At 36.5% G+C, this 24,994-nt stretch overlaps 1 protein-coding gene across 4 annotated transcripts in view; it reads right to left on the bottom strand.

Moving 5' to 3' along the window:
* Positions 1–24,994, bottom strand: part of DOCK4 (dedicator of cytokinesis 4) — a 224,168-nt gene that overhangs the window by 134,624 nt on the left and 64,550 nt on the right. For all 4 annotated transcript variants that reach the window (XM_088165485.1, XM_088165487.1, XM_014871177.2 and 1 more), the window contains exons 2-6: positions 6,791–6,874; positions 5,760–5,800; positions 3,378–3,433; positions 1,842–1,938; positions 28–176 (exon numbers count right to left, since the gene is read on the bottom strand). In XM_088165485.1, the coding sequence (XP_088021611.1) occupies positions 28–176; positions 1,842–1,938; positions 3,378–3,433; positions 5,760–5,800; positions 6,791–6,874 (427 nt within the window). The remainder of the gene's footprint in view (positions 1–27; positions 177–1,841; positions 1,939–3,377; positions 3,434–5,759; positions 5,801–6,790; positions 6,875–24,994) is intronic.

Below are 24,994 nucleotides of genomic sequence, written 5' to 3'. Positions count from 1 at the left end.
ACATTTTATTTATTTCTATTCACTCACTCATTGCCCCAGTCCAGACGAGCAGTGATGTGCCGTTTGACATCCTTCATTCGATCATGGGTGAGATGGCCAACAAGGACCTGCCTCCGCAGGTCCAGGATTTCATTCATTATGTGCCACAGCCGGTGAAAGAGATCCCCCTCATTTCTCTGTGAGATAAAAATATGTATGACTGCATCTACATCACCTGTATAAACTGATAATCCTAATAAATACATACATGATGAGGAAATTAGGAAAATCCTTTTTCTCCCTTACTTAGTCTTTTATTCCCCATCACACTGTGACCATTTTACCTGCACATGAGTGTGTGCATAGAAAGTAATTTCAGACCTTGCCACAGAAGTTGTCTCTGCACCACACCCATTCCAATACACCAGTTCGACTCCTTGTATCCCTCTCACCTTAACCTAATCTCATGTACATGACAGGTATGACAAAAATTCAATTAAAAAGTTCATGTGTTTCACAACACAGCATTGTTTTATTCCAAGAGCACGTTCATTCTGTGCTGCTGTCTCATCCAAATTAAATATATCATCTGTATTTCACGACTATTTGAATTCATATAAATAAGGGATAAAAAAAGCAATAGCTCTGAGCATTCAAAATCTGAACCGCAGTGTTAACTTCTTTAACTTTCACTTGCATTGATATAACTCTACACACTACCACCTAATCATAAATAAATAGTATCACATATATAGAATATTGTCCAGACAGTTCTTCTTTATCTAACTGTGAAGAAGGAGAAATTATGTGAATATGACTGCTTTGAAACCACATCTTCCTATTCTAATTATATACCAGCTAGGGGCACAACAATTTCCCATAAACAAACTTTTGTTCTGGAAGAATCTATTAACTCTTCCTTCACTTATTCTAGTAGTTTTACATAGTTTTTTGAGAATACTTAGCCTGAGAAAATTATTACAACCTTCATCTAAATGATTCTTCACACAAAGTTGGAAAACCACTCCTATTAAGATTTGTTCTGTTAATTCCTGCCCATTTCCCTTTTCCTTCTTCCTATGAATAAAAGGCATAAAAATAAAGTTCAGCTACTTCTGCTGCATAAGTTAAACCTAAAATTCATTTAGAAGTACCATTACTCTCCATCAACAACTTTTATATTCCAAGGACTCTGAAAAATTGCAATTTGACAAGTCTCCTCTTTTTACTTCACATTCATTCACTTCACAAGCTCACTAAAACACCATTATTTATTGTTTGTCTTGGCTTTCTGTCTGGAAAGGAAGAAAATCTGGGTAATTTTGAACATGCAGTAACAACAGCAGTGAAGAAAAGTGTTGCCAAAAAGAGAAACAACTGCTGTAACAACAAGAGGGAAATATTAACATTTTAAGTAAAAGAAAATCAAGGGGAAAAAATGTCATAGAAAGAGCCCTTGAATTAGAAACAAGAGACCAAAAGGACTTTGTATGAACATTATAGAGAGCTATACTGACAGTATGTTTTCATAATTTTCCACCAGACACTAATATATAGAGCTTTCATTTCTGCAGTCAAAAAACCAAATTGAATAAATAGTAATTCAGGTGCATCTTTGGTCCTGGTATCTGGTAAGTTCTAATGAAGTAAATTATTATTATTCATGTGAACACAAGAGACATGCTAATAACACTATGAAACTCAAAATACAATTTCAAGGTATTAGTAAAACAATTAAAAACCAAACTGAATGTTTTGGGTATTTATCTGAAATATATACTTCAACTAAACCAGAGCATCTAAACAACAGTGCACCTTTTGAGATGACTTTAAATCAAAGCAATATTATTCAGGGTACTTGCCACATAGAGTTGTTTCCACATTGTTCCCCAATCTCTTAAAGTTGATGTCATTTCTGTAATAACAGAATCTTCTGTTGGAATAACCATTTCAAATTGTCTGTAACATGCAGAAGAACACAAGATATTGCACAAGCATTACTACTCCCATTGCAGTTACTAATATGTAAACTTCCTACTGCCAACAGCGATGTCTGTCAACCCACATGAGCACTCCTTCAGACCATGACACTTCTTATTTGTGTACTTATTGAATCCCCATTGAAAAACTTGAGGTGAAAATAGTTTAATCCCCATGCAAAGTCCTGGCCCTAGAGAAGTAAAGGTGAGGGTTTTTTACTATGAGATAAGCATATTAATATTAGATAGCAGAATAAATCCCATAGTTTCCAAAGGGATCTTGACACTTCAGCTTTTCATGCCTGGATTACTTTTTTCATGATATCTTGTCTCTCTTAATAAATTAACATAACAATGTGACAGCTCTTGGCCATGATGTGTAGCAGGGCTTGAATGGGAAACAAACTAACAAAGGAAATAGATGCAACAAAGACTGAACTCCATGCAAGTACTGTCATGGCGTCCACTAACAAAAATTATTCTGCCTTTAAACTTTATTTTATTGTGATGATTTATAATTTGGCTTCACTGAACCTTCAGTTTTAGCTACAGCTTTACAAGGAGAAAAGGATCCTAGGGCATAACAAATCACTAGGGCTGTAACTTCATAGTGGACAACAGGGAGTTTAACATGGGGACATTTTCACCTGTGAGAATGAAAGTTGTTTTAATATTATTACAGTCTTCATCATTATTTCTGCCCATCATGAATAATGGATCTTCAACACATTCATGCTCCCAAGAAAAAGTAATTTCCTGTTCAGGCACCTATCTATTCTGAGAAATGTCCTTACCTAAACAATTTTAAAAAATTTTAAAAACTAATTTTAACCAATTAGTCCAGTTTTTATCAACTCTTCTAAATGTGAAAAGACATCAGCTGTTGTCAAAAATAAATATCTCCATCACCTGAAGAAAAGCAGTGAAGGAAAAAGTTTCTCTATTAATTTACAGGTTTAGCAATCTCTTTTGCCATTGAATTGATATATCATTTTACCCTTTTATTGTAAAATGGCAACTATCTATCATGGTAGAGCTACTGCCCTCAAAGAAAACATCTAATCTTAAACAGCAGGTTAAAAGACAGCTTATGTACAGAATTATTTCTTCAAATTAAGGCAATGCCATTTTCAAGCTAAACTTAACATAATTGTTTCCCCTTTTCAATTGCTTCCCCTTTTCTCTAGACAATACAGAGCTATATTCCCAATGGCATTCAGCATCTTTTCTGGATACAGCATTCCAATTTTACGACCACACAGGAGTATCAGGTTAGCTAAAGACAATCATTACAAGTCCTCTGGCAGTAAGCTGAAGATATCATAACATAACTAAATTATTTACTTTATAAGCAAAAGTTTTTTGGTACAAATAATTGACCACGTTTAAATATTTGTAATCAGAATATTTCACACATACCCTTTGTTCTTAACACAGGCATTCTTCAAGTGAATGTAGTTAGATGGAAATATGCCCTGAAAAATAAAAAAGTTTAGGTGAAAAAGTCCCCTTACATGAGTTTGGCATTCCATTTAGTATCATTCAATATGCAAATGCATGCTGAATTCAAAGTCCTCCAAATAATTAACAAGAAACACACACAAGGAAAGAATGCAATAAATACTCAATATAGCTCTAACAGAAAATAAATGCCATATTCAGTAGAGTTTAAATTCTTCAACACTTCAGCAAATTAGAAGATAAACACATGTAGAACATGCAGAAGATTGTTTGAGAGCTCCCTTAGTGGAGATGGTTTTATTCATTATTTCCACCTTGATAGGAAACAGAGCAGCTGTGGGGGATAATGTCTTATCAATCACATCATAGAAATAAGGATTTGCAGAGAGGGATTTTTAAAACTAAGCAGATTAAATGACAATTAACAATATTCAATAAAAACAAAGTCAAGTAAATAAAGAAAATCAAAATACAGTCTAATTTGGTGGCTACTCTGCCTGCAATGCACAGGGAAGTTGTGGTAGATGCCTATCAAAGAGCCTGTGTCTGCCAGGAGCAGCCCTTTTCCAGATGTTTAATGGCTCCCTCCATTCTCTTGAACACACAGCATTGCTGCAACAGTCCTACTGCTCTTACAGCCCATTGACCTTCACAAATCAGATTGAGCAAAACAAAGCAAGTCAGCTCCAAGCCTCTGCCTGGGAAGACAACACACTACAGCTCATGCAGTGAGTGAAAATACAGATATGGTCTCTTCATAATAAGCACAGCTGCATACAACTTTCCTTTGTGATGCTAGTGTCCCATTTTCTTTTCACGCAGTCATTAGACCTTTTACAAAACCAAATCTACTATGTAGAGGGAGCTACCCTTTTAAATAGCTTTGAAATAGCTCCTACTCCTCTGTAAAGCAAAGCAAAGTAGTTCAGGGGAGCTCATCCCAAGGACAGCAGGACATACAGCCTTGCAGGTGTAACAATATGTCAGGGAACAGGATGGCTGCATATGCATCCTTACTGAAGACCAGCTGCCACAGATAGCTCCTTCCAGTGCCAAAGCTGGCAGAAAAACAAGGGAAGAATCTTGACAGAGCAATACTAATAACAAAAGGAGCTACAAGGTGCTCTTATGATTTAACTTCTAGAGAGATTCCCTTCACAAATCCAATTAAAAAAAATGTTTGCATTCACACTAGGAAAACAGAGAATATATATCTCTTCTCTTCACACATCAAGTGATGTTTAGTAAACCTATTCATAACTTCCACGACACATCTGACAGACCACAAAGCACGACTGACAGCAAACACGTGGTGAGAATTGCAACAAAAGACACACAAGATGCAATAACAAACCACAACTGCTCACGTCTTGTAGATCAAAATGCAATATACATCAACGAGGTCAATGCACTAAACACCAAATTAGACTCTGTGGCTAAATTTATTGTTTGAATCGACATTCCCTATAAAGAAAGGAAATTTATGTGAATAGAGAATCTATTGGCCTCGGCACAAATGGCCAATGACTTGCTATGAGCCCCTAGAAACTTCTCAAAATTATTGTGTATGTGCCTTTTTGCAGCTGAAGAATCTTGGAAATTAGGACAGAAAAAGAAGAACAAAGCTTATAATGCAGGTTAAAGGATCAACAGATAATTTACGATCTTTCCCATGAAAAACAAAATCTGTACATTCCCAGAGGCAAGACAAGAGAAGAAGTTAAGAAAATAGAAAGACAAATAAGACAACATACAACACGAACAGACGCTGAAATGCAAATTTCAGTAAATTTTCATGTCTGAATGCAGAAGAAATAAATCAGTGAAGTCTGGTTTAGAATACCATGCTACTATAGAAATCAAAAGACTACACATCAAAGAAAATCAAAATGAACCATGTATTTTACATGGCAACACATTTTTTATTCAATTGATACTCTGGCTCCTATAAACTGTGCTCACTAGCTGCTCTAAATTAGTTCATAGCATCAAGAAAAACAGGCACAGTTTAACCAACTTTTTGAAAAGTGTTTACAATTTATATTCCCAGCAGTCTTTTCCCTCCAACTTCTCTTCCTCTGAGTGGAAAATCTAAAATTGAAGTGAAATGAAATTCACCACAGCCCTGGATTTGTCAAGTGTATTATCCTAATACATAGAAGTATTTCAGAAGGGTAATCCATGTCCAAATCTAATTAAAGTAGTACCAATAATATACTTAAAACTAAGCTCTGGTTTTCTTTTAAGAGTAAATATCATACACTACAAGCAGATTATTAACTTTTAAAAAGTAAATATACATTTTTTGCCCAAGAATGCAAAATTGAAATTGACCTTTACCTTTACATTGGGGTTTTTTAAGGCAAATCCTCTGTACCATCCTGTGAAGAAAGCATATTTTGCTTTTTAAAGTGTGAAAAATCATTTACATATGTAAAACAAATTTCATCTTTCCCTTTTGGACCGACATGAGAATTCCACAGTGCTGTCAGACTATATTAATTTAAAAGATTTTCCATACAGTGAAAGGTAATTCATTTAAACCAATTCACATTCGGATGACTTCATTCACTCAATTTCAGGAATTGCTTTTTAACCCTGTACCTGTAAATGTTTCCAACAATGTAACCTAGGTAAATTCTGCATTGGACACCATACCAGTCAAAACAGAAATAGTTTTTTACTAATTCAAAACATTTACAAATCTTTTCTGGACTTCAGGTTCTACACCAATCACAGTGCTACACAAAATTCATAATATACATGATTCAACAGAATAGATCCTATGCCTTCTAAAAGAACATTTCTTACCAAGGTTAACCATATATAATCCTGATATGATATTAAAAAGAATACCCTATATGATCCCAAATGATTAAAAATTATTATAAAATCAATGTGTTGATTTTTATGTGTTAAGGAGGCAGATTATGAAAGGAAAACGCAACTTTATTCCTCTGACACTAGCAACAGACATTTGCCAGAATTATATTTACCTTCTCTAACACAAAACAGAGGTAGAAGAGAATGCTTACGCTGCTTTAAGATTTTAAGTTGTGACTTTTAATGAATTTGAAAATGTACGGATGGCAGCCAGGTTTCCCTCAGAAATACCAAGAAAGCAGAAAAATCATGAGAGACTTCCTATCTGTTTAACTCTTATCCCCTGTAAATGTTTATTAAACAGAAAGATTAAATAAAAATTATTTTCCTGCAAATTAATTATTATAGAGATTAGAGCTCACTGGAACTGTGGAAAAAAATTAAGGGGTCAAAATATAATATATTATTGACTTCAAAAATAAATTAATATTAGTGGGGTTCAAACCATCAATACACAAAATTACCACTGGAATCACCTGTGAACTCACCATCGCATTTCTCTAATATTTGAACAGTGTCTCCAATCTCCAGTGATAGGCCATGTGGGACAGTCCCTCGAAAACCAGCAATTACTGAAAAATATAATATATTTCAATTATTCACAGCATTAAAATACAAATTATTATTCCTATTGTTAACAAAATAGTATATTACTATGAGAAATTACAAGTTAGGACAAACAGTCTTACTCAAATTTAATAAGCTGTGAAAAAAGTCAAAGAAACATTAAGCCACTTTTATGAGCAGAAAATTCAAAACACATGACTCAGGAAAAAAACCTAAACACAGCCTTATGATACATGAATGGAAAGCTTGTACTGGAGAACACTGTTAGCTAGATCATAAGTACCCCAAAGGACAGAAAGTGTTTTATTCCAAATGCTTACACTAACACGCATCAGACCTCAGAATTTCGCAAGCTGAAAGTGCCAATACGTGCCAATATTTTTTTTACCATCCATACCACTCACACGCCATGAAAAGAAAACCTTATTTCACATTTGCTTAATGGATGCTATAGACCCAGCATTCCATATAATCCCAAATGTGAGGAAATGGTTAGGGGGTGGAGACCATTAAAGAGTGTTGTTCACTCCAATGCATCGAGTGCACACTCAGCTTCCCTTGCAGTTTCACCAAAGCCATTGAAGGGAGGTCATGAGCTCAGGCTGGGACAAGAGCTACCAAAATGGAGCTGGAGATAAAACATGTTTCAGAAACAAAACATCCACCAGAGCAGTGATGTTCCCAAATACTTACAATGACCAAATATTAAGTCTTATATTGCTAGTTCTAAAACAACAGACAGCTATTTTTTCACTCAGAATCAAAACAGAATGCCCAAAAGCCACACAAAGAGCTCACTCCTAAAAATGCTAAAAATCCATTAACATGTTAGATAGCAATTCAGCCATCCAATCCTGTTGTTACTGTATTTGAAATGAACTAAAATATTGCCTAATTCAACCATGAGACCGAGCAATAATAGTGCTTTTGATTCTCTCTATTGTAACCTTCTTTCAGAGCTTAATTTTGAAGTGGAAGAGGAAAACAGCCTATCCACCAGGGCATGATGCACAAAATTACTTTGTAGGCTAACAGCAGTCTAACTGCTGTCAAATACCTACCCATCTAGACAGGAAACCCCAAATCTCAAAGAGAAAAAAAGAAACCCTACTAACTGAGAGGCATGACAAGACAACTTCACATATAAAAGTCAAAAGGATATGCATATATGCAAGGACATATATATGCTCTCGCCTGCTATTGGAGGTCTACCCTGCCACAAGCAGACACTACACTCAAACACAACATAACCTGTCATCCACGATCTGTGCCTGCCACATTGTTCATCAAAGGCAGCAGGAGAGATTAGCTGTTAGCAACCACAGAAAATGAAAATTCATTTGTGAATCTTTGGAAGAAAGTTCCAGATTTTAAGAGCAAACCAACAGGATATGGTTTATGCTGCAGGACAGCATGTTTTAAAATGTACAAAAAGTACATTTTTGTCAAATCCTTCTTCAGAATTTGAAGACTTCAAAACTCACTGTATTCACTCATGAAAAAATCATCACTGTGCTTAACCCACAGTCTTCATCCCTTTGAAAACACCTTGTGAGATTATATCCCTGGACAGTCTCTATAAGTTTGATACAACATGAGACCAGTATTATAGCATTGAACCACCTCAAGAATGTGTATTGAATCAATCTCTATTCGTCTCAGTGCTACTCCCACTTTACAAGTTTTTTACACCCTACTGAATACTTTGAGATATGCAGCATGAAATAAAAAGCTGCTTTGGTTCCACACCATGATCAAGTACACCATTTTAAAAGCAGCTAAGTAGCAAGACAGCATTAATACAGTAAGAAAGTTTGTCAAAAAGTTGAAAAAACCAAGAATTTTCCAATCAATTCTTTTACAAAGATCGAAAACGAAAACAGTTTATTAACTATGAAGAAATAAAAAGCAAACTCCCTGAATATCAATGTAATGTACATCTAAATTCTGCTATGGCACTGGAACGACAAAAGTCACTGTAGTCACCTTTCTAGTTTGAAAGAAGCAAAATTTAAATATAAGGCCTGCCAAAACAGCATGTATAGCAACCGAAATAAAATTAAGGATTTACTTGAGGAAGTATGCAAAACCAAAGCAAACCCCTATCTATTATTACAGTTGTGAGATGTCTTATTTTTAAACTCCATGAAATAAAAAAAAGACATTCATTTCCTCCTTAAGAGCCAATATAGCCTGACATATTGTTATGATTTAACTTTTTTGTGACATCCAGTTTTCATTACTTAGTTACTGGAGTTGTAAGAGATCCTTCTCTTTTTCTCTTCTCTTTTTTTTATTTTTTAAAATAGGTTAAAAAAAAAACTTTCAGGACAAAAAGAGATTGAAATCTGACACAGTATAGAAAATAGCTAGAAATCATTTTAGAGCATGTATAGAAGAACAAAATTATACCTCAAAATATCTTCTAGAAGGATGGCCTGCAGAGTGCCAGAAAAAGAAAGAAAGAAAGAAAGAAAGGAGGGCATCATCTTTACCTCTAAGGAGGGCATCATCTTTACCTCTAACCACATTCACCTGATACACTTGAAAAACTCTCCCTGGATTCTTGTGGAGTAAGGTCAGGCTCAAAACAGGTAGCTCGTGGTGTTTAGCAGTACCAATCAAAGTAAAATAAAGAGCACTGAAGAGCAGCAGAGGATTTAATGAAAATCACAGGAACCCGCAGATAAACTTACCTCACAAATGTTTACTCAGCGAACTTTGAAATAATCAAGTCATGCTACAGAACTGGCAATGAGACAGAAGGTGGCCATAACAACTGTTGTAACAACTGGGAACAATAGATGAGGGCCAAAGTACTCAACAACTTTTTTGCCTCAGTCTTCAATGTCAACCTCTCTTCCCACACTTCTGGAATGGATGGGCAGTAGGAAAAGGACTGGGGGAGCAAAGTCCTTCACTGCAAATATCAGGTTCATAACCACCTGAGAAACCTGAATTTATGTAAGTCAATGGGGACCTGATGAGATACATCCCAGAATGCTGAGGGAATTGGCTGATGTAGTAATGGACTCTTTACAAGAGCATGTAGCAATAGGAGCATACAAGAGCATAGTAGTGAATGGCTTCAAACTGAAGGAGGATAGGTTCAGTTTATGTAATAGAAAAAGTTTTTTTTACTCTGAGGGTGGTGAGGCACTGAAACAGGTTGCTCAGAGAAGTTGTGGATGTGGATTCCTGTGAACACTTAAGACAAGGTTTGGGATGGAGCTCTGAAAAACTTGGTCCAGTGAAAGTGTCCCTTTCCACAGCAGGGGTGTTGAAACAAGATGATTTTTAAGGTTCCTTCCAATCCTTCTATAATTCTGTAGATTCTATAGAACTCTACAGAATCTATTACAGAGTCATCTACTCTATGATTTGTCTGTTTAGTTTATCTATGCTGTATATACATAATTGGACTACAGGGAAGATAAAAATTAAGGCATGGAAGGAGGTAGCTGCTGTTATATCAGAGAAGATCCCAAGGTTCAGCTAGGACACCAGGTTCTTAAGCAAGCCATAATACAAATTTCATGTACTAAACATCTCACTCTTTTCTCTAATGGCCACATTGCTCTGCAAAAGCAGATGTTCCTTAACTCATTCTTCTAGTAGTCATAAGCATATAATTAATCACTCTGCAGTGACCGTGGCTTCTGGCGTTCTCAACCTAACTTAACAGCAGTACATATTTATCATACTCATAGAACTTGGCTTTTTTTATATACAGCATTCACTGACCCATATGCATCATATATATCCCATTTTAATTCTTCTAACAGCAATAGCTGTTGTGACTATCACTTTCTCTCTTTTCCATTGCAACTGTATACCAGAGATCTTGAAAAGGAAGATGGACAGAAGAAAAATCTACTCTGAATACAGATCATTTACCAATACCTGCAGTCTTTGCAGATGGACTGTCACATGCATGTCCCCAGGAAGCTATGTATCAAAACCACATCTAGATATACTTTTTGTCATTGTAGTAGCTGAAGGTCATATAAATGTCCTTTTCAAGCACAGGAACATTGATTGATGTCCTGTTCAATCACCTCTCGGCCACAGGAGAAATATGGAACTCCACAATAGAAGTTTGTAGCAGGATATGTCCTCAGAAATGTTTTAGAAACAGAGTTCAAATACTGCAGCCAACTGGCTTGATGTTTCGGTTTAATTTCCCAGCCAATGCACCAAGAATGTTATAGTTTTGATTTGCCAAATTAAGTATACTCATTTTCTGCTGTGAGACAGAACCAGGAGCAAAAGCAAAGCAGGCCTAAAACTTTAAAAGGGTATAAAAAACTTTATTAACTACACAAAGAAAGATAAAGAAAAACAAATTCGGAACAAGATCTTCAGACAACTCCCTCCTCCCCTCTCCCAACCTTCATAACAACAAAACAAACATACAAAAAACTATGTCAGTCAGTTCCGAACTTAAATAGTCCTTTTCAGCTCACTTCAGAGAGAGGTTTCCTCTTGTCAGGCCATAGGGACTTCTCCACAAGAAGGGAAAAAAACAGTTCTCTCATGGCTTCACTTTCCCAATTGCATTCTGCCCAGGAAAAATCTTGCAAATTGTGAAGCTCCTCCCATCTTCACAGCTTTCCCAAAGCTGTGCTTATAGGCCATGTTAAACTTATAGAGTATTTACTTTTAAAAATGAACTGTTCCAAACCAAAAATTCTCTTCATCTTTCTTTCTCTTTGTTCACGCTTCATCTCCAGAAATAGAGGTCCCCCTTTTCTCCTCAGGGCGAAAGACTCTCAACACAGATGCTTTTGATTAACAATCTATCAAATGGAACACTCCAACCCTCCCATGTCTTCCTCCATGGTTTACAGGAATATTCAGTGCAATATCAGTTCTTCCCTACAACTTTACAAAAGGATTTTCAGCCAACCTTCATAGCATCTTCTCATTCTCCTTCCATCTAAAGAAACTTAGCTCTTGCTTCACTGACTTTGTATCTTTCCTGTTTTTCCCTTTCATTCAAAGGAAGATTGGAGGTTTGTAAGTCTTATCCGAGCACTAAAGAGTTAAAGTTTCACACAGCAGTCACAGGGTTGGGCCAGGCCCAGGCCGCGCTGGGTGAGGGATGGCTGAGATCTCCATCAGCCTTTCTGGGGCTCAGCTCCAGCCCCCACTGCCCATGGCCCCCCCTGCTCCCCACACAGGCCCGGCTGCCTCCCCCAGGCCGTGCGGGGCTGGGCGGGCTCGGCCCCTCCAAAGCTGCTCCGAGGCAGCAGCAGGAGCCGGGGCCCCCAGAGCCGCGGGCCCGCGGGGGAGAGAGCAGGGCTGAGGTTTTATCACTGAGCCTTTCCTCCCCACGGCCATCGGGTCCCCTGGTTTGCAAACGGGGCCCAGTGGCCTCTGAGCCCCCCATGGGAGGGAGCCCGGGCCGGGCTGGTGTTACCTGCTCAGCCACCGGAAATAAAAGAGAGCTTTTTCCAGGGTTACCTCCTTCAAAATGTGTTTTCACGGAGTGAACTAACTTCTCTAATTGATTTCTCAGGCTGTCAATAACCAAACCAGCCTCCAATTGGTCCCATCAACTCACAGAGGAAGTTCTCAGAGAAAAACCTCTCTGAGTCTGCCCTTCCCCAGGTGAAACCAGCACACTTTATTAAATATTTTCTGGCTGCCAAAGGGTGCTCAGAGAATAAGAAAGCAAGACAACAACACAGGATACAAAACCCAAATCTATACAGAAGGTGAAATCATATGGTGAGAACTACAGTGAAATGCAATATTAAATCAGCTTCAGTTTTGGTTTGCTTTGCTCCTAAGTTCAGCTTCTCAAAACAAAATTTATCTTTGTGTTCTCATTCAAAATCTCCGGTTGGATGTGCTCACTGTTGGACAGTTTTACATATGAAAGTGCCTGCTGTCTGAGAAAATCCATCCAAACCCAAGGCCTTAATTAAAGCCTAAACTAAGTGGGGGGTTTTAGTGCAGGTTTTGCTCATCTAGAGTACTGATAGTAGTGCTGTTCTAAAAACTAAAACAAGATGTTTTTCTGCTTGCAACTAGTGTATACAAGCCTTACCTGCAAGTTAGCATTATAAAGAGGATTTGAGACACCCAAGCAAGCTGGTTTCATGGCTGGTTTGACTTTATGTTTACAAGATGAAAACGTCTCCCCACAAAGGGTGTGACATGACATGGTGCTCAAGAAGGGAGACACACATTACATTCAGTTCTGGGTTGCATGGCAGGACATACACCCCCATGTATAAAGGGATGAAAAGAAGTCATACCTACAGCAACTACTCGATGCTCAAAAACAAGAACTTGCATGACAAAAGCATGCTTGGGTTTCACATAATAAAAAGCAGTCCTTCAACTGAAGAGAGAAGAATAGGGGAAAGATGTGAGATAGAAGAAGATAAATTACTTTAATAATTAATTACTGCTTGGTCATATTCTGCATGCAAAATACTTGAGTAAAAAATACTCTAGTTCAATGCCCTAAGTCAAGATGCCCCAATTAAGACAGGTGGCATATAAAGCACACAGAATGTGTTAAGTACACACTAGATGACCAGCTTTGAAGGGTGGGAACACTGTGTCAGAGGGACTGGCTTTGACAGGGAACAAGATGCTCTGATAGAAAAGGAATTGATTAGCTGGCAAAAGGGGTGGTTGGCCCACTTCAAAGTTTTGCTTGGGGTCATCTTCTTAAAATTTTTATGCCCGAAATAACTGGAGATCTGCATATAAGAACTAATGAGGCAGACACTGTTGTTCTTTTCCTCCTAACAGATGGCCAGAAGCTATTATTGATTCCAGATATTATCTGCTATAACTGAAATCAGGTCCTCTTGGTAGCAAAAGCAATTTTTAAAGTTTTTATTCTGGAGATAAAAGTGTCATTCTCTTAAGAGATTGAGACTTTCAGAAACAACTATTTCAAGGGGTTTCGCTTCTAATCAACTGTTTAAAAAAAAAGAAAAAAAGCTGTAACAAATGAAAATTGTGATGTTTCTAACATTATGAATTTATTATATTGGTTAAAACAGTCACTAATATTGTATTTTGACCTGATGATGGAAAACTGAACTTGCTTTTATGCAGGTTTTGAGTTGATGAGTATATATTACCTTCGAGGAAGGTTCTGATTCAGTGGTCTTTTTGTAGAAATGTAAAAACTATCCTTTGATATGGCCTTATGAATAGTAAATACAACAGACATCTGGCACTGTGAATAGCTGCACAAAGTGCAACATCATCTTCATGACATTCATTATTTAAAAAGAACAAAAAAGAAGAAGAAGAAAAATCTGTCAACAACTCTCCCAAGCACACCATTTGTAAGTTCATATCTGAAGCCACTGAGCACTGGCAAGCAATGCAAGCATCCAGTAGTACAGCTCAGCATTTTGTGGCATAGGGATCACCCAAGCCAGACATGGTATTTCTGTGTTTAAAAACCATGGATATATATGATGATGCATATTATCATAATATGAGTGTCCACAAACTCACAGTAAGCTTTCCAGTTTAAGTATGCTCATGCAAGAAAAAGTCTTCCTTGCATTTCACAGTGCAATTTTTCATGCCCTTGTTCTTGTTTGAAAGTTTGAACATGAAATCTCTTGTCACCCTCTCTGCTGTACTTTTTTCAGGATGAAGCCTTTTCTCCTCAAAAGAAGCTGAAGAACCTTTGCAGGTTTCTAAGTAGGCAGGATTACTAGAAACAGAAACACATGGAAGCATGCAGCTTTGCTAATGCAAAATGGCCAGAGCCAACTGTAAAAGGCCATCATGTGCATTGAGCTTGGGCTACACATGAATTGATCTGGATGGAGTGGAACGATAGCACAGCTACATGCTCGTGCTTCTAATACACGAGTTAATTCAGGCATCTGTTCATAATGCATTGTGCTGCTTACAGACACCCCAGGAGGCCTGCTGCAAACCAGCAACAAGCTAATGAAGACAGCGATAGAAAAGAGAGAGGGAGCGGGGCGAGGAATCGATTTATTCTCCTTTCAATAAACACAATATATACAAATGTTAGTTTCAATAACAGAAGTGATCCTTAAATCTCTTGCAGATTACCGAGGATTTCAAATTTGTATTGAAATAAAAGAATGTGAGTTCTGTTGCCTGTGTACACCGCAATTCAAAGGATCAAATGCATAGTTCAGATAATGACAGCCCAGTGTGACTTTTAAATATCTCAAGTGCTGTTTATATGCAGCAGTCAGTTTTCTTAAGAGATGAAAGCTTGAATGGATCTTTCCTAATGTGGATATTTATTGAACAGTTATTCATGAAAATATGTCAAGGCACATCAAAAATAATCAAAAAACTTTGTATCAATGTCCAAGCATTGAAAATATTGTTAATTAGAACAGATATACAAAACTAGTCTTCAGTTGCCTGTAAAACAAAAATCTGGAATTCCTAATGCTAATAGCACTGACTACCTGTACAGATAGGGCAAATGCCAAGTCTGAAGTACACAGAGGACAGGAAGCTGCAGCAGATCATATTCCCTCCTGTGCCCGGATCAACATTCAAATTCAGCAAGGTAATCACTTTCAAATCCCCGATTACAATGCTGCCAAAAACCATGGGACAATTCTAACAAAGATAATCAGTTTAGTGTGAACATCTGAATGCTTGTCAAGCTCCCTTCATGGACAGGCAGGCACGGTATAATCTCTTTGATGACAGCTTGATTGGTTGTCCCAATATGTGCAAACGACTTTGTTAACTCTTTGCTTTGGCTACCTTAGGACTACATATTAAAAGAGAGTACTAGAAGTAACAAGAGATGATGATACCTATTTGCTGTTGAGAATGTCTGCCCATCTAGAATACCAAAACGGGCATAATTCAGCATTCACCAATAGTGTCCCTGCCCTTGCAGGTATGAGATTTCATTAATTGTTTTCTTTCTTCTATCAAATATCTAGCTAAGCCTTTTATATTCCTTGAAATCCTGCTTGATATTCTTTTTATGTCTACATCTTTTCTCTTCTGAGAGCATTTTCTTGATACACATTAGCTCTGAAACAAGGAATTTAAAAGTAAAAAGAAAATAAAACAAGAAGGTCTTTACAAGTCCCGAAAATCTTGTACAACCTAAGAGTTTATGAATAAATGACACAACTCTTTCCATGAATTTGCCCACGAATGTCCTCTACAGAGAAGGAATGTCAATGTAAAACCTATCAGAGACAACACGGAAGAAGGTAAGGTGGAGTCCATACAAACAGGTGTAGTCTTCATGTATTTAATCAAATTATGATAAAGGAAATAGTCTGCAGCCAATTCAACCAGTGGGTCTCACTTTAATTCTTTATTGTAGAGCTAGAGATGCAGTATCAATGCATTAAGACTGCCATGTTAAACAGGAAGGATTAAATGTGAATTTTCTTGTATTACTTGGAAACCACAACAACTTAAAAATCCAGGCTAGTAGAAAGGAGCAAGTGAAAAAAGTAGGTTATGTTCAGACTACATTATCTGTAAGTACAACCTCTTTCAGCTAAAAATGACTATGACACATTAAGAATAAGTATTTCCCAAGTTCTAATAACTTTTCAAATTTGTTATGGTATTGCCTTAATAATTAACAGCATGACCAAGGAAAAGAGTTACAGCTATTTACTTCAAAAAGTATTTATGTTTCATTCATAGTCTCTGGGGAAACAAAGTTTCTGAGCAAAACCAAATAAACCAGGGTTTTTCTAACTTCCTGTAAGTATCAGGTGTGATAAAGAAGGGAGGGTGAGAGAACATAGCTACAAGCTGTATCAGGGGAGCTTCAAGTTAGAATTCAAGAGGAATTTCTTCTCAGAAAGGGTTGTTAAATGTTGAAAAAGACTGCCCAGGGAGGTGGTGGAGTCACCATCCCTAGAGAGATTCAAGAGACTACTGGACATGGCACTTAGTGCTCTGATCTAGTTGACAGGGGGGTGATTGATCAAAAGTTGAATTTGATAATCTTATAGATCTTTTCCAACCTAAATGATTCTGTGATGTATTCACAGCACGAGTGCATCATCTGAGGTCTACCAAAGTCAACAAAGCTGTAAATGCCAGAACTCATAGCAACTCTTTCTGTATATCTCAGTAAAGCTCACCAAAAGCTCCAAAAACTTGAGACACAAAGTTCTACATTGTTTCAAATAGAGATCTATGGTGTAATTTTGTATCTGCCAGAGGGTTTGCTGGCTACATATCATATCCCTGCAAAGCCAGCAGAAACTGAAGCAGAAAATTAAAACCCTCACATGATCATAAACATAGGAATTATCTTCCAGAAAACAGTTAAATTTTTCCAGAATAATAGGATGACAATTATTTCAAAGAAGGCCTTGAATACAAGAGTATGCGCTTAGAACTGAAAGCTGAATAATAATGTCAGAACAGTGGGTATGGTCCAAGTCTAATAACCACACATTTCCCTATTTTCCTCTTTCCTCCCCAAAAACATTATAGCACAACATGCTTCTCTGAACTCGGGGGATATAATTTCAGAGTCCTGAACAAACTTTTAGTAGCACCATGCAAACTTAAGCTCAAAAGAGCTGTAGTCTTACAGACGGCAATAAAATGAAACCACTGTGCAAGCTGCAAGAATTACTCTTCACCAACTATGAGAGGCACCCAAGAGGAACATGGGTAGACAACAGTGCAGTGGCTCAAAAACTCCATGTGCTTGGTATCAAAGACTGGTAAATGAGACTGGCTTTCCCCTAAAACAGCACTGTTTGCTCTCATTCAAGTAATAAATAGCATTCCAGGAAGCTATGAAAAGCAGAGCATAAATTTCCTTCACTAACACAAGAGACAGGACACCCTTCTTCCACAACAAACTCGGGTCTGTCAACTGACCATAGAGATGAAACACTTCCCATGTATTGCATGCTATCTTGTATTTCCTTTGGAAGGGCAGGATTTAATTCTGTACTTGACCTGTCATCAGTGGAAAACAATTTTTAAAACCCCAAACAAACACACTAGAAAACTTAAACACAAACAAAACCAAACACAAAACATAACAAAAATGCAACACATCCTGCAATTTTCAATGGCATTGCTTTTCAGCTTATCAGATACTGTATTTCAGGTGACTTTTAGTCTCCTGCTAAGCTGCATTTCTCTGATATTCAATCATATTATAAATGTATTTTAAGTACTTTATTTTCACCAATAAAACTTCTGTTTACTTTGAGTTTAGCCTTCATGCAATATTTTCTATAGCATTTTATAACAAAATAAATTATTCTGCTTTTGTAAGCTGCGAGCCTTAACCATGTTGCTGTTTACAAAGAATATTTTTTAAATTTTTTTTTGGCTGCACTTCAAAAATTATTGCAATATGGTATTTTTCAGAAAAGAAACAAAATTTTTATTAACTTATGCAATAAGCAAATTGTGCAATTTAGCTGACACAAAAAATAAACTGTTATTGTGAACTTCTGTTGCCTGTCCCACAGATCAGCCAATTCTCTGTAGATAAAAATATCACAAAATCTCCTTAAAGAAAGGAAAATTTGGCAAGGTGTGGAATTAAGTGCAACTAAGGAAAATGATTACAAATCACTTACAAGTAGCATATGATTTTTTTTATCCTAAATGAGGCAGAACATTCTTGATCTAGTGTAATTGAGAGGTATTTCAAATACACTGGAATACAGCTATCAGGACTAGTAAAGCAAAACTAGTTCCTCCTGTGAAAATCCTCAGAAGACAGCTGAATGCAAGTTTAAACATCCCACTCTGGCTTTAAGCTGCTTTATTAGGTTTAATGGTTGGAAATAACCACTGCACTTTTTAGACTGCTTTCAACAGCTGAGCCAGCAGAATTCAGTGTATTTAGCCCTGCAGGGTTTCATCACTAATCCATAATCTCTGTAAAGTTAAAACTTCAGGGATATTTAAAGAAATTCTACAATTATTTTAAAATGTGTGACCAAATAGAAATGTAACAAGTGCATACATGCTTTTTCCCACTCAAAGCTCAAAAAAAACTACCTGGATGTATAATTTTAACTGTGTTTCTGTGGTACAGCGCAATCCAAGCGTAGGTTCTTCTTGAAGTGTCAGAAACTTCACTTTCTGCTCATGTTTGCTTAAGAATAATGCCTGTTACTCCAAAATTAAGGGTGAAAAGAGTTTAGGTTCAGCTGGCAGCTGTTTATAAATGCATAAAAGAATATGAGAAAAATCTATCTGAAAAGTATATCCAACCAATTAAAATAAGGAAGACTTCTGACAATGGGTCAATTCTGTTTGATGTTATGGGGGAAGGAAGCATAGGAGGCAACAGTACTCTTTAAAGGTTTATATTACAATTCATTGATTAACCTTAACTATTTTCCTTTTTTTTTTTTTTTTTTTTTTTTTTTAAGAGTATTTCAAAATACAAGATAGTTCTTTTGGTTTTAACACCTTGGAAGAGTCACTAAAAATACCTGCCATTTTAGCATCCTTCCTCTAGCTTTGGTACAGAAGCCTAGGAATACATTCAGATATCACAAGTGCAGAAAAACAAAAACAATTATGTCATTCCAAAAAACGACACTATGTAGTACTTAGTACTATGAGACACACACTATCATCTGGCTCCATAAAACACTTCTTGAGTGAAGCTAATCACGGTTTTGACAAGCAGCTGGGCAGTGCCAGGCAAAACAGACACAAGGACTTCTTGTCTTTAAGTATTAAGGCATTTTTCAACCTTTCTCCAGTTGAAAGAACATACAGGACTCTTTCCTGAAACTTAAAACCAAAAACTCTCTTTTGTACCTAAGAAAAGCCAGCAGACATGGTAAAAAGACTTTTGGGTCAATCCTGTGTCTACCAGCAGGTTAGGAACAAGGCTGAAATAAGCTACCACAAATTAAGGAGATTTGCAATCTATCCACTTGGCCACTGTCCACACTATTAAACCAGATGCCACGTGCTTGTTTTGCACTGAGTCAACCTACAAAACTCATAGGGTTAAAGCAAAGGACACTGCCAAACTTCACTTGAACACAGCACAGACAAGGCAGGGAATGAAGGGAAATGAAAAGTCAAGGCAAGACCTTCAGCAAAGAAGCGCAGAGCTTCCTCCCAAGGAGGAACCATTCCCAGGGAGGGACATCAAACAAACTGCAACTCCAGGGCTACACTTGGCCACAGAGAGCCATCACACCTCATCATATCACACACACCTGATGGAATTGATACACTGATTTAAAATCATTCGTTTTCTTAATTACTGTGGGTTTTTTTCTTACACTTAATAGCCTCCAAATAGAATAACACAGACCTAGTGGGATTTATCCAGGAGCTAAAGTAAGGAAAAGACATCTTCCCTGCTTGAAAAGGCCTTCTGAAACAAGAATATGCAACTTATGCAGACATTAGTGTCTTCATTCAGCTTGATAGTTTTTCAGCGGCTCTACTCCACCAAGCAGTTTCTGATCTCAACTTCAGCATCAGTAGCAAAATACAGGTGTTGAACACTAATAAATTAGACAAACTGTATACTGCAAGGTTGTTTTCAAAAGTGAGTGAAACAAGCCCTTAGGACTGATGAGATGAGCATTATGTGGTATATCTACTATACAGATATCTTTTCTTTTTACAGAAGAGACTTACAAAGGCATTGAAAAAGAAATCAGTTGCTGAGAGGGAAACCAAATGGTGAAACTGAAGATGGCTAAGCACAAACATTTTAAAACAGTAACTTTCCTTAGTCATAGCTGACTTTAGAACGATTATGTTCAACTATGTATTATTTAGTATTTCTGCATTTTTCTCTTCCCCCTCTCAAAAAAATTTTTGCATGAGAACTCTGAATTTAACTAGTCAAGATATACATATATAGTCAAATATATATGGACTTGTACATCTAAATGTGCTCAAATCAAAGAAAAACATAATTTTTCCTTGCAGAAAGAAAGTAGGAGTAAAAAGAGCAGGAAGGGATTTGCACCACAACACACAGTTAAACTTGAGGAAGAAAAGGAAAGTAAGAGGCACATCAAGGCTTGCAACTTGCTTTTAACTTTCTTAAACAATTTCAACTCACTTATTAAAAAACGCTATTTATTAATTCTAAAATTACCATCCAAATTAAAAGGAATCCCTTTTCCACTTCACTAAGATTGCTTGAAAGGTCAGTCAACAATCACTGCTGGGCTCAGACTGAAATTCATTATTTCCAGCCAGCCGTAATGTTAATGGCTATGATAATTACAGTCATTGGTGGTTTGGTTACTTGTTGTGCCAGAAAGAGATACCATTATGTGACCAACATAATCCTACCTAATCCTTGAAGGCTTGCATATAAACCACAGAGGTGCCACAGAAAGGAAATTATATATGAGCAAAATCAGTGAAGTGTTATGACTTTTCATACTTGTTTTCTAAAATGCATGGAAATTAGATAATTTAAAGCTTTCAGTCTCCAAAAAGGATGGCAGATGTCAAGTGAGCCAAAACGGAATATTCTTGCTCAAGTACATCTTGTGAAATTTGCAGCTTTTGAATTTCAGCTGGAATAGACATGAGGGGACACATTATGAGTTTTATTTGGAAATACCCTTACCAATGCTTCTCTTTTTCTGAAAGTTTATTTTTATCTTAATCCTATCATTTCTATTTCACTGTTTTAATTCCTTACTCTCCTTTTGTCATTTTAAGGACTGAATAAACCACCAACACTGGCACATAGAGTGATCGAGTAGCAATGGACAAGTTAGAATTAAAACAAATTGAAGAGATTTTTAATTCATGCCTTTGTAAAAGCAGCACAGTAGTACCCAGGACACAGAAAGGACCTAACCTTAAGTGTGAAGATTGGTCACCACTTCAAATGCTAAACTGATCAATGGAATAATTGTAATGTAGGGCAAGTATGTGCCAAAGACTAAAATACCATCTTAACCATTCAACTTTCCAACTTGCTTTGCCTAGTTCGGTTTTTGAATGTACTCCATCTGGAGTAGGGATTTACATTAAATATTCAGGGTTGACCTGGTTTCATCAAAGTTAGCCCTATTTAAAACTTGTCTAGCTAGGACCAGGAAGTGGAATTAGGTGACAGGATAAGGGTGTTCTGAGTTTTCTGCTTTGGGGTAGGTTTTTCTCCTTCAGTAATTCTTGAAATACATTTAATTTGTTCCAAAATTATTGAAAAAGAAAAGGTTTCTGGTTTTAGCGATACAAAAGCTAACCCGAAGTATAGCGGAGCAAAAGATAGAACAGTTCAGATAGATGTATTTTATCTTATTCCTTATGAATTTAGGGTAGTAGTAAATGAGAAACAAGCTCTCCAGTTTTGTCTCCTCCCTTATTAAAGCCCTGCTTTCCATCTTTGGGAGCATATCTTTTGCAATTTAGCACTTTATACTTAATTATTATTTTTTTTTAACTATAGAATTACTAATGAAAAGGAACTGATAATTTATGCTTTTCAAAACTATGAATTATTCATAGACTACAAGACAGGACCCATGGAGAATCATATATTCTAATTCCTACTGAAGTAGCTTGAAATAGCAGCACTAGTGGCAAAATAGCCACTATTAGAATCACAGAATCACTTAGCTTGAAAGGGACCCTTAGGACTGAGTCCAAACATAAAATATTCTACTACACCCATTTCTCAGCAATCTAATTAACTCCTGCCTACTTATCACACAAAAGCATCTAATCTTAAATTTGTTATCAAGAAAGTTCTTTCAGAGTCATTTTGGTGTATCTGCAAGGCAGTACAGTCTTCAACAGATAGCCACAAATATCCAAATGCCAGAGTGGCTATTGTTCATGTATGTGGGTTTTACTCTTCTTGCATTTCCAGTGTACCTAAGAGGACAAAAATAAAAACAACTACCAGACTTTGACAAAGCTGCAGAGACAAAAAGAATATTCTGGCAATGACCTACAGCATTTTGGCATAGGACAAATGTTTCCAGATGAGTTTGCCCTGGAATTCATAAGTCCGACACTGGGAGGATGGTACAAATCTGCAGCTGCTGTACTTTTGTCTGATGCAAGTTAGCAACTAAAAACCATGAAAACAAGTATTCTCTTATGTAATAAACCATAAAAACCATAAAAATAATAAAAAGCAACCCTCAAACAACAATAAACAAAAAGCAAGAATCAAAAAAAATCAAGGAAAATCAAAATAAAATCAAAGGAAAGGAATCAAGGAATTCATCAAAAGCTTGTGATGAGAAACTGCTTTATTCCCAGTGAATCAAAAAGTGGTAACATAAACACAAGTGCTGAAACTACTGTATCCCACAACAGAGAATTCACTGAAATTCCTAATCTCATCATAAGACTCTAAAGTAGGTCAGAGCAAGCTTAAAAATTGACAGAAAGCAAAGAATAAGGGGTAATAGTATGCAAATCACCTTCTTTGCAAAGTTGATACTTCTTCCCCCCCCACTTGATTCTGACAAAGCCTCAAATACAAAAGGATCCATTGTCTCTGCAAACAGAAAAATATTTATGAACACACCATTAAAAACATGCACTAATGACAAATCATGTGCTTTTAGATTATGTCTAATTGATCTAGAATTCCTTCAGTAATTATTTTTTCTTAATTACTGATTTACATCTAGTCAGTATTATCTTACATGTTGCGATTATAAGTTATTAAAAAGACCAACCACATGATATAGAAATCCTAGTTGAAAATATGCACATAATTATAAAAACCTTTTTTTTTCCCCACAAAACTACACTCTCACAACCCAGGAGAATTTAATCTTGCTTTTGCACAGAAGTATGCTAGAACAAACTTCAATTAAATTATATTCTTATGAAAAGTAAAGAGGGAAATAACAGTTATTTCTTTTTAAGCAACAATTTTAAGAAAACATTGTGCAACCAAATTTATCATAACGTTCAGCACATCCTGAAAACTATATATTTTGGTAAAATAAAGAAAAAATTAACCAATAATTAAAAATGTCTGCAAAGTGTCTGGCTTCATTCCATCACAAACTGTAATCATGATTTTCAGTACTTTATATGCTTAACACTTAGTAAGCTAAATAATTAAATTACATTTGTCTCTTTCTTATATCCAACAAGCTAAGTTGGACTAAATTTAGGATATCAGAAGCTCAAAACAGTTCTATTTGGTCCAAGGAGAGGTCAACGCTTGACAATAAACTTCTTCACTATACGTAAAATTCTTATAAGCAGCTCCAAAATCACATTCTTAAATCTGAAAAACATATTCTGATAGACAACTAGCAGCTAGAAACCTTGTTTCCAGCTGAAAGTTTCAGATTGCACCCTGGGAATAAAGCACTGCACTCATCATGTATTTAGTTAAAAGCAAAATGCTACTGCATCAACTCTGCATTCAACACAGCATGTCAATCTTATTCTAGGTTATTTTACCCAATAAATAATCTACCTCCTGCCAAACAATGCTTTTTCTTTATTTTATTTCTTTACAACCTGTTTTTAAAACAACATTTTCAGACTTCAGTACTTGACACTTGCAGGGCTTTGACAGAAAAAGGACAACACATAAGTGGTTATAGTAGGGAAAATTATGCTGGGTACAAAACAGTGCCCAGGTGCAACCTGAATTTTGTTCTCTAGATTTTAAGAGCCCCAGTATAATAATTGCATTTATTGTCAATATATAGTCACAATTTCAAATGTCTGCTTTGTAATCAAGATAGTTGTATGTAAGGAAATCTTTCAAACCCAAATTTTACTTAAGGTGCTGGAACAGAGCCACCTCAAATCATTTAATGAGATTTTATATATTCAGTAAATCAACTGCCACGGTTTAGAATATCTGTCTATCCATGCCCGGGTGCTTTCTCTATTGCTAAGAGGCTTGTGACACATGTCTGCAAACTGACCTTTGGGTGGGCAATGGGAATCAAGAAAAATTAAACTTCAATGACTTCTGTGAAAACCAGACTATGTCTGTTGTAAAGGGAAAATACTCCAAGACAGACTAAATTCTGTAAATTATTAATGCAAATTCTTCTAAATCTTGGTCTCAGGTGAGCCAAGGTGAAGAGATTTGGAAGAAGCCACAAAAAAGCAGAAGAATTGAGGCATCTGAAGAAGTTGCAGAAAAGTTCTGCAGGAGAGAATGATGGATGCTTACAGGAATG

This window comes from Sturnus vulgaris, chromosome 5, assembly GCF_052056855.1.
Source record: "Sturnus vulgaris isolate bStuVul1 chromosome 5, bStuVul1.hap1, whole genome shotgun sequence".
Classification (NCBI taxonomy): Eukaryota; Metazoa; Chordata; class Aves; order Passeriformes; family Sturnidae; genus Sturnus; species Sturnus vulgaris.
Note: the sequence above shows the minus strand (reverse complement) of the source record. Positions and strands in the feature narration are given on the sequence as shown.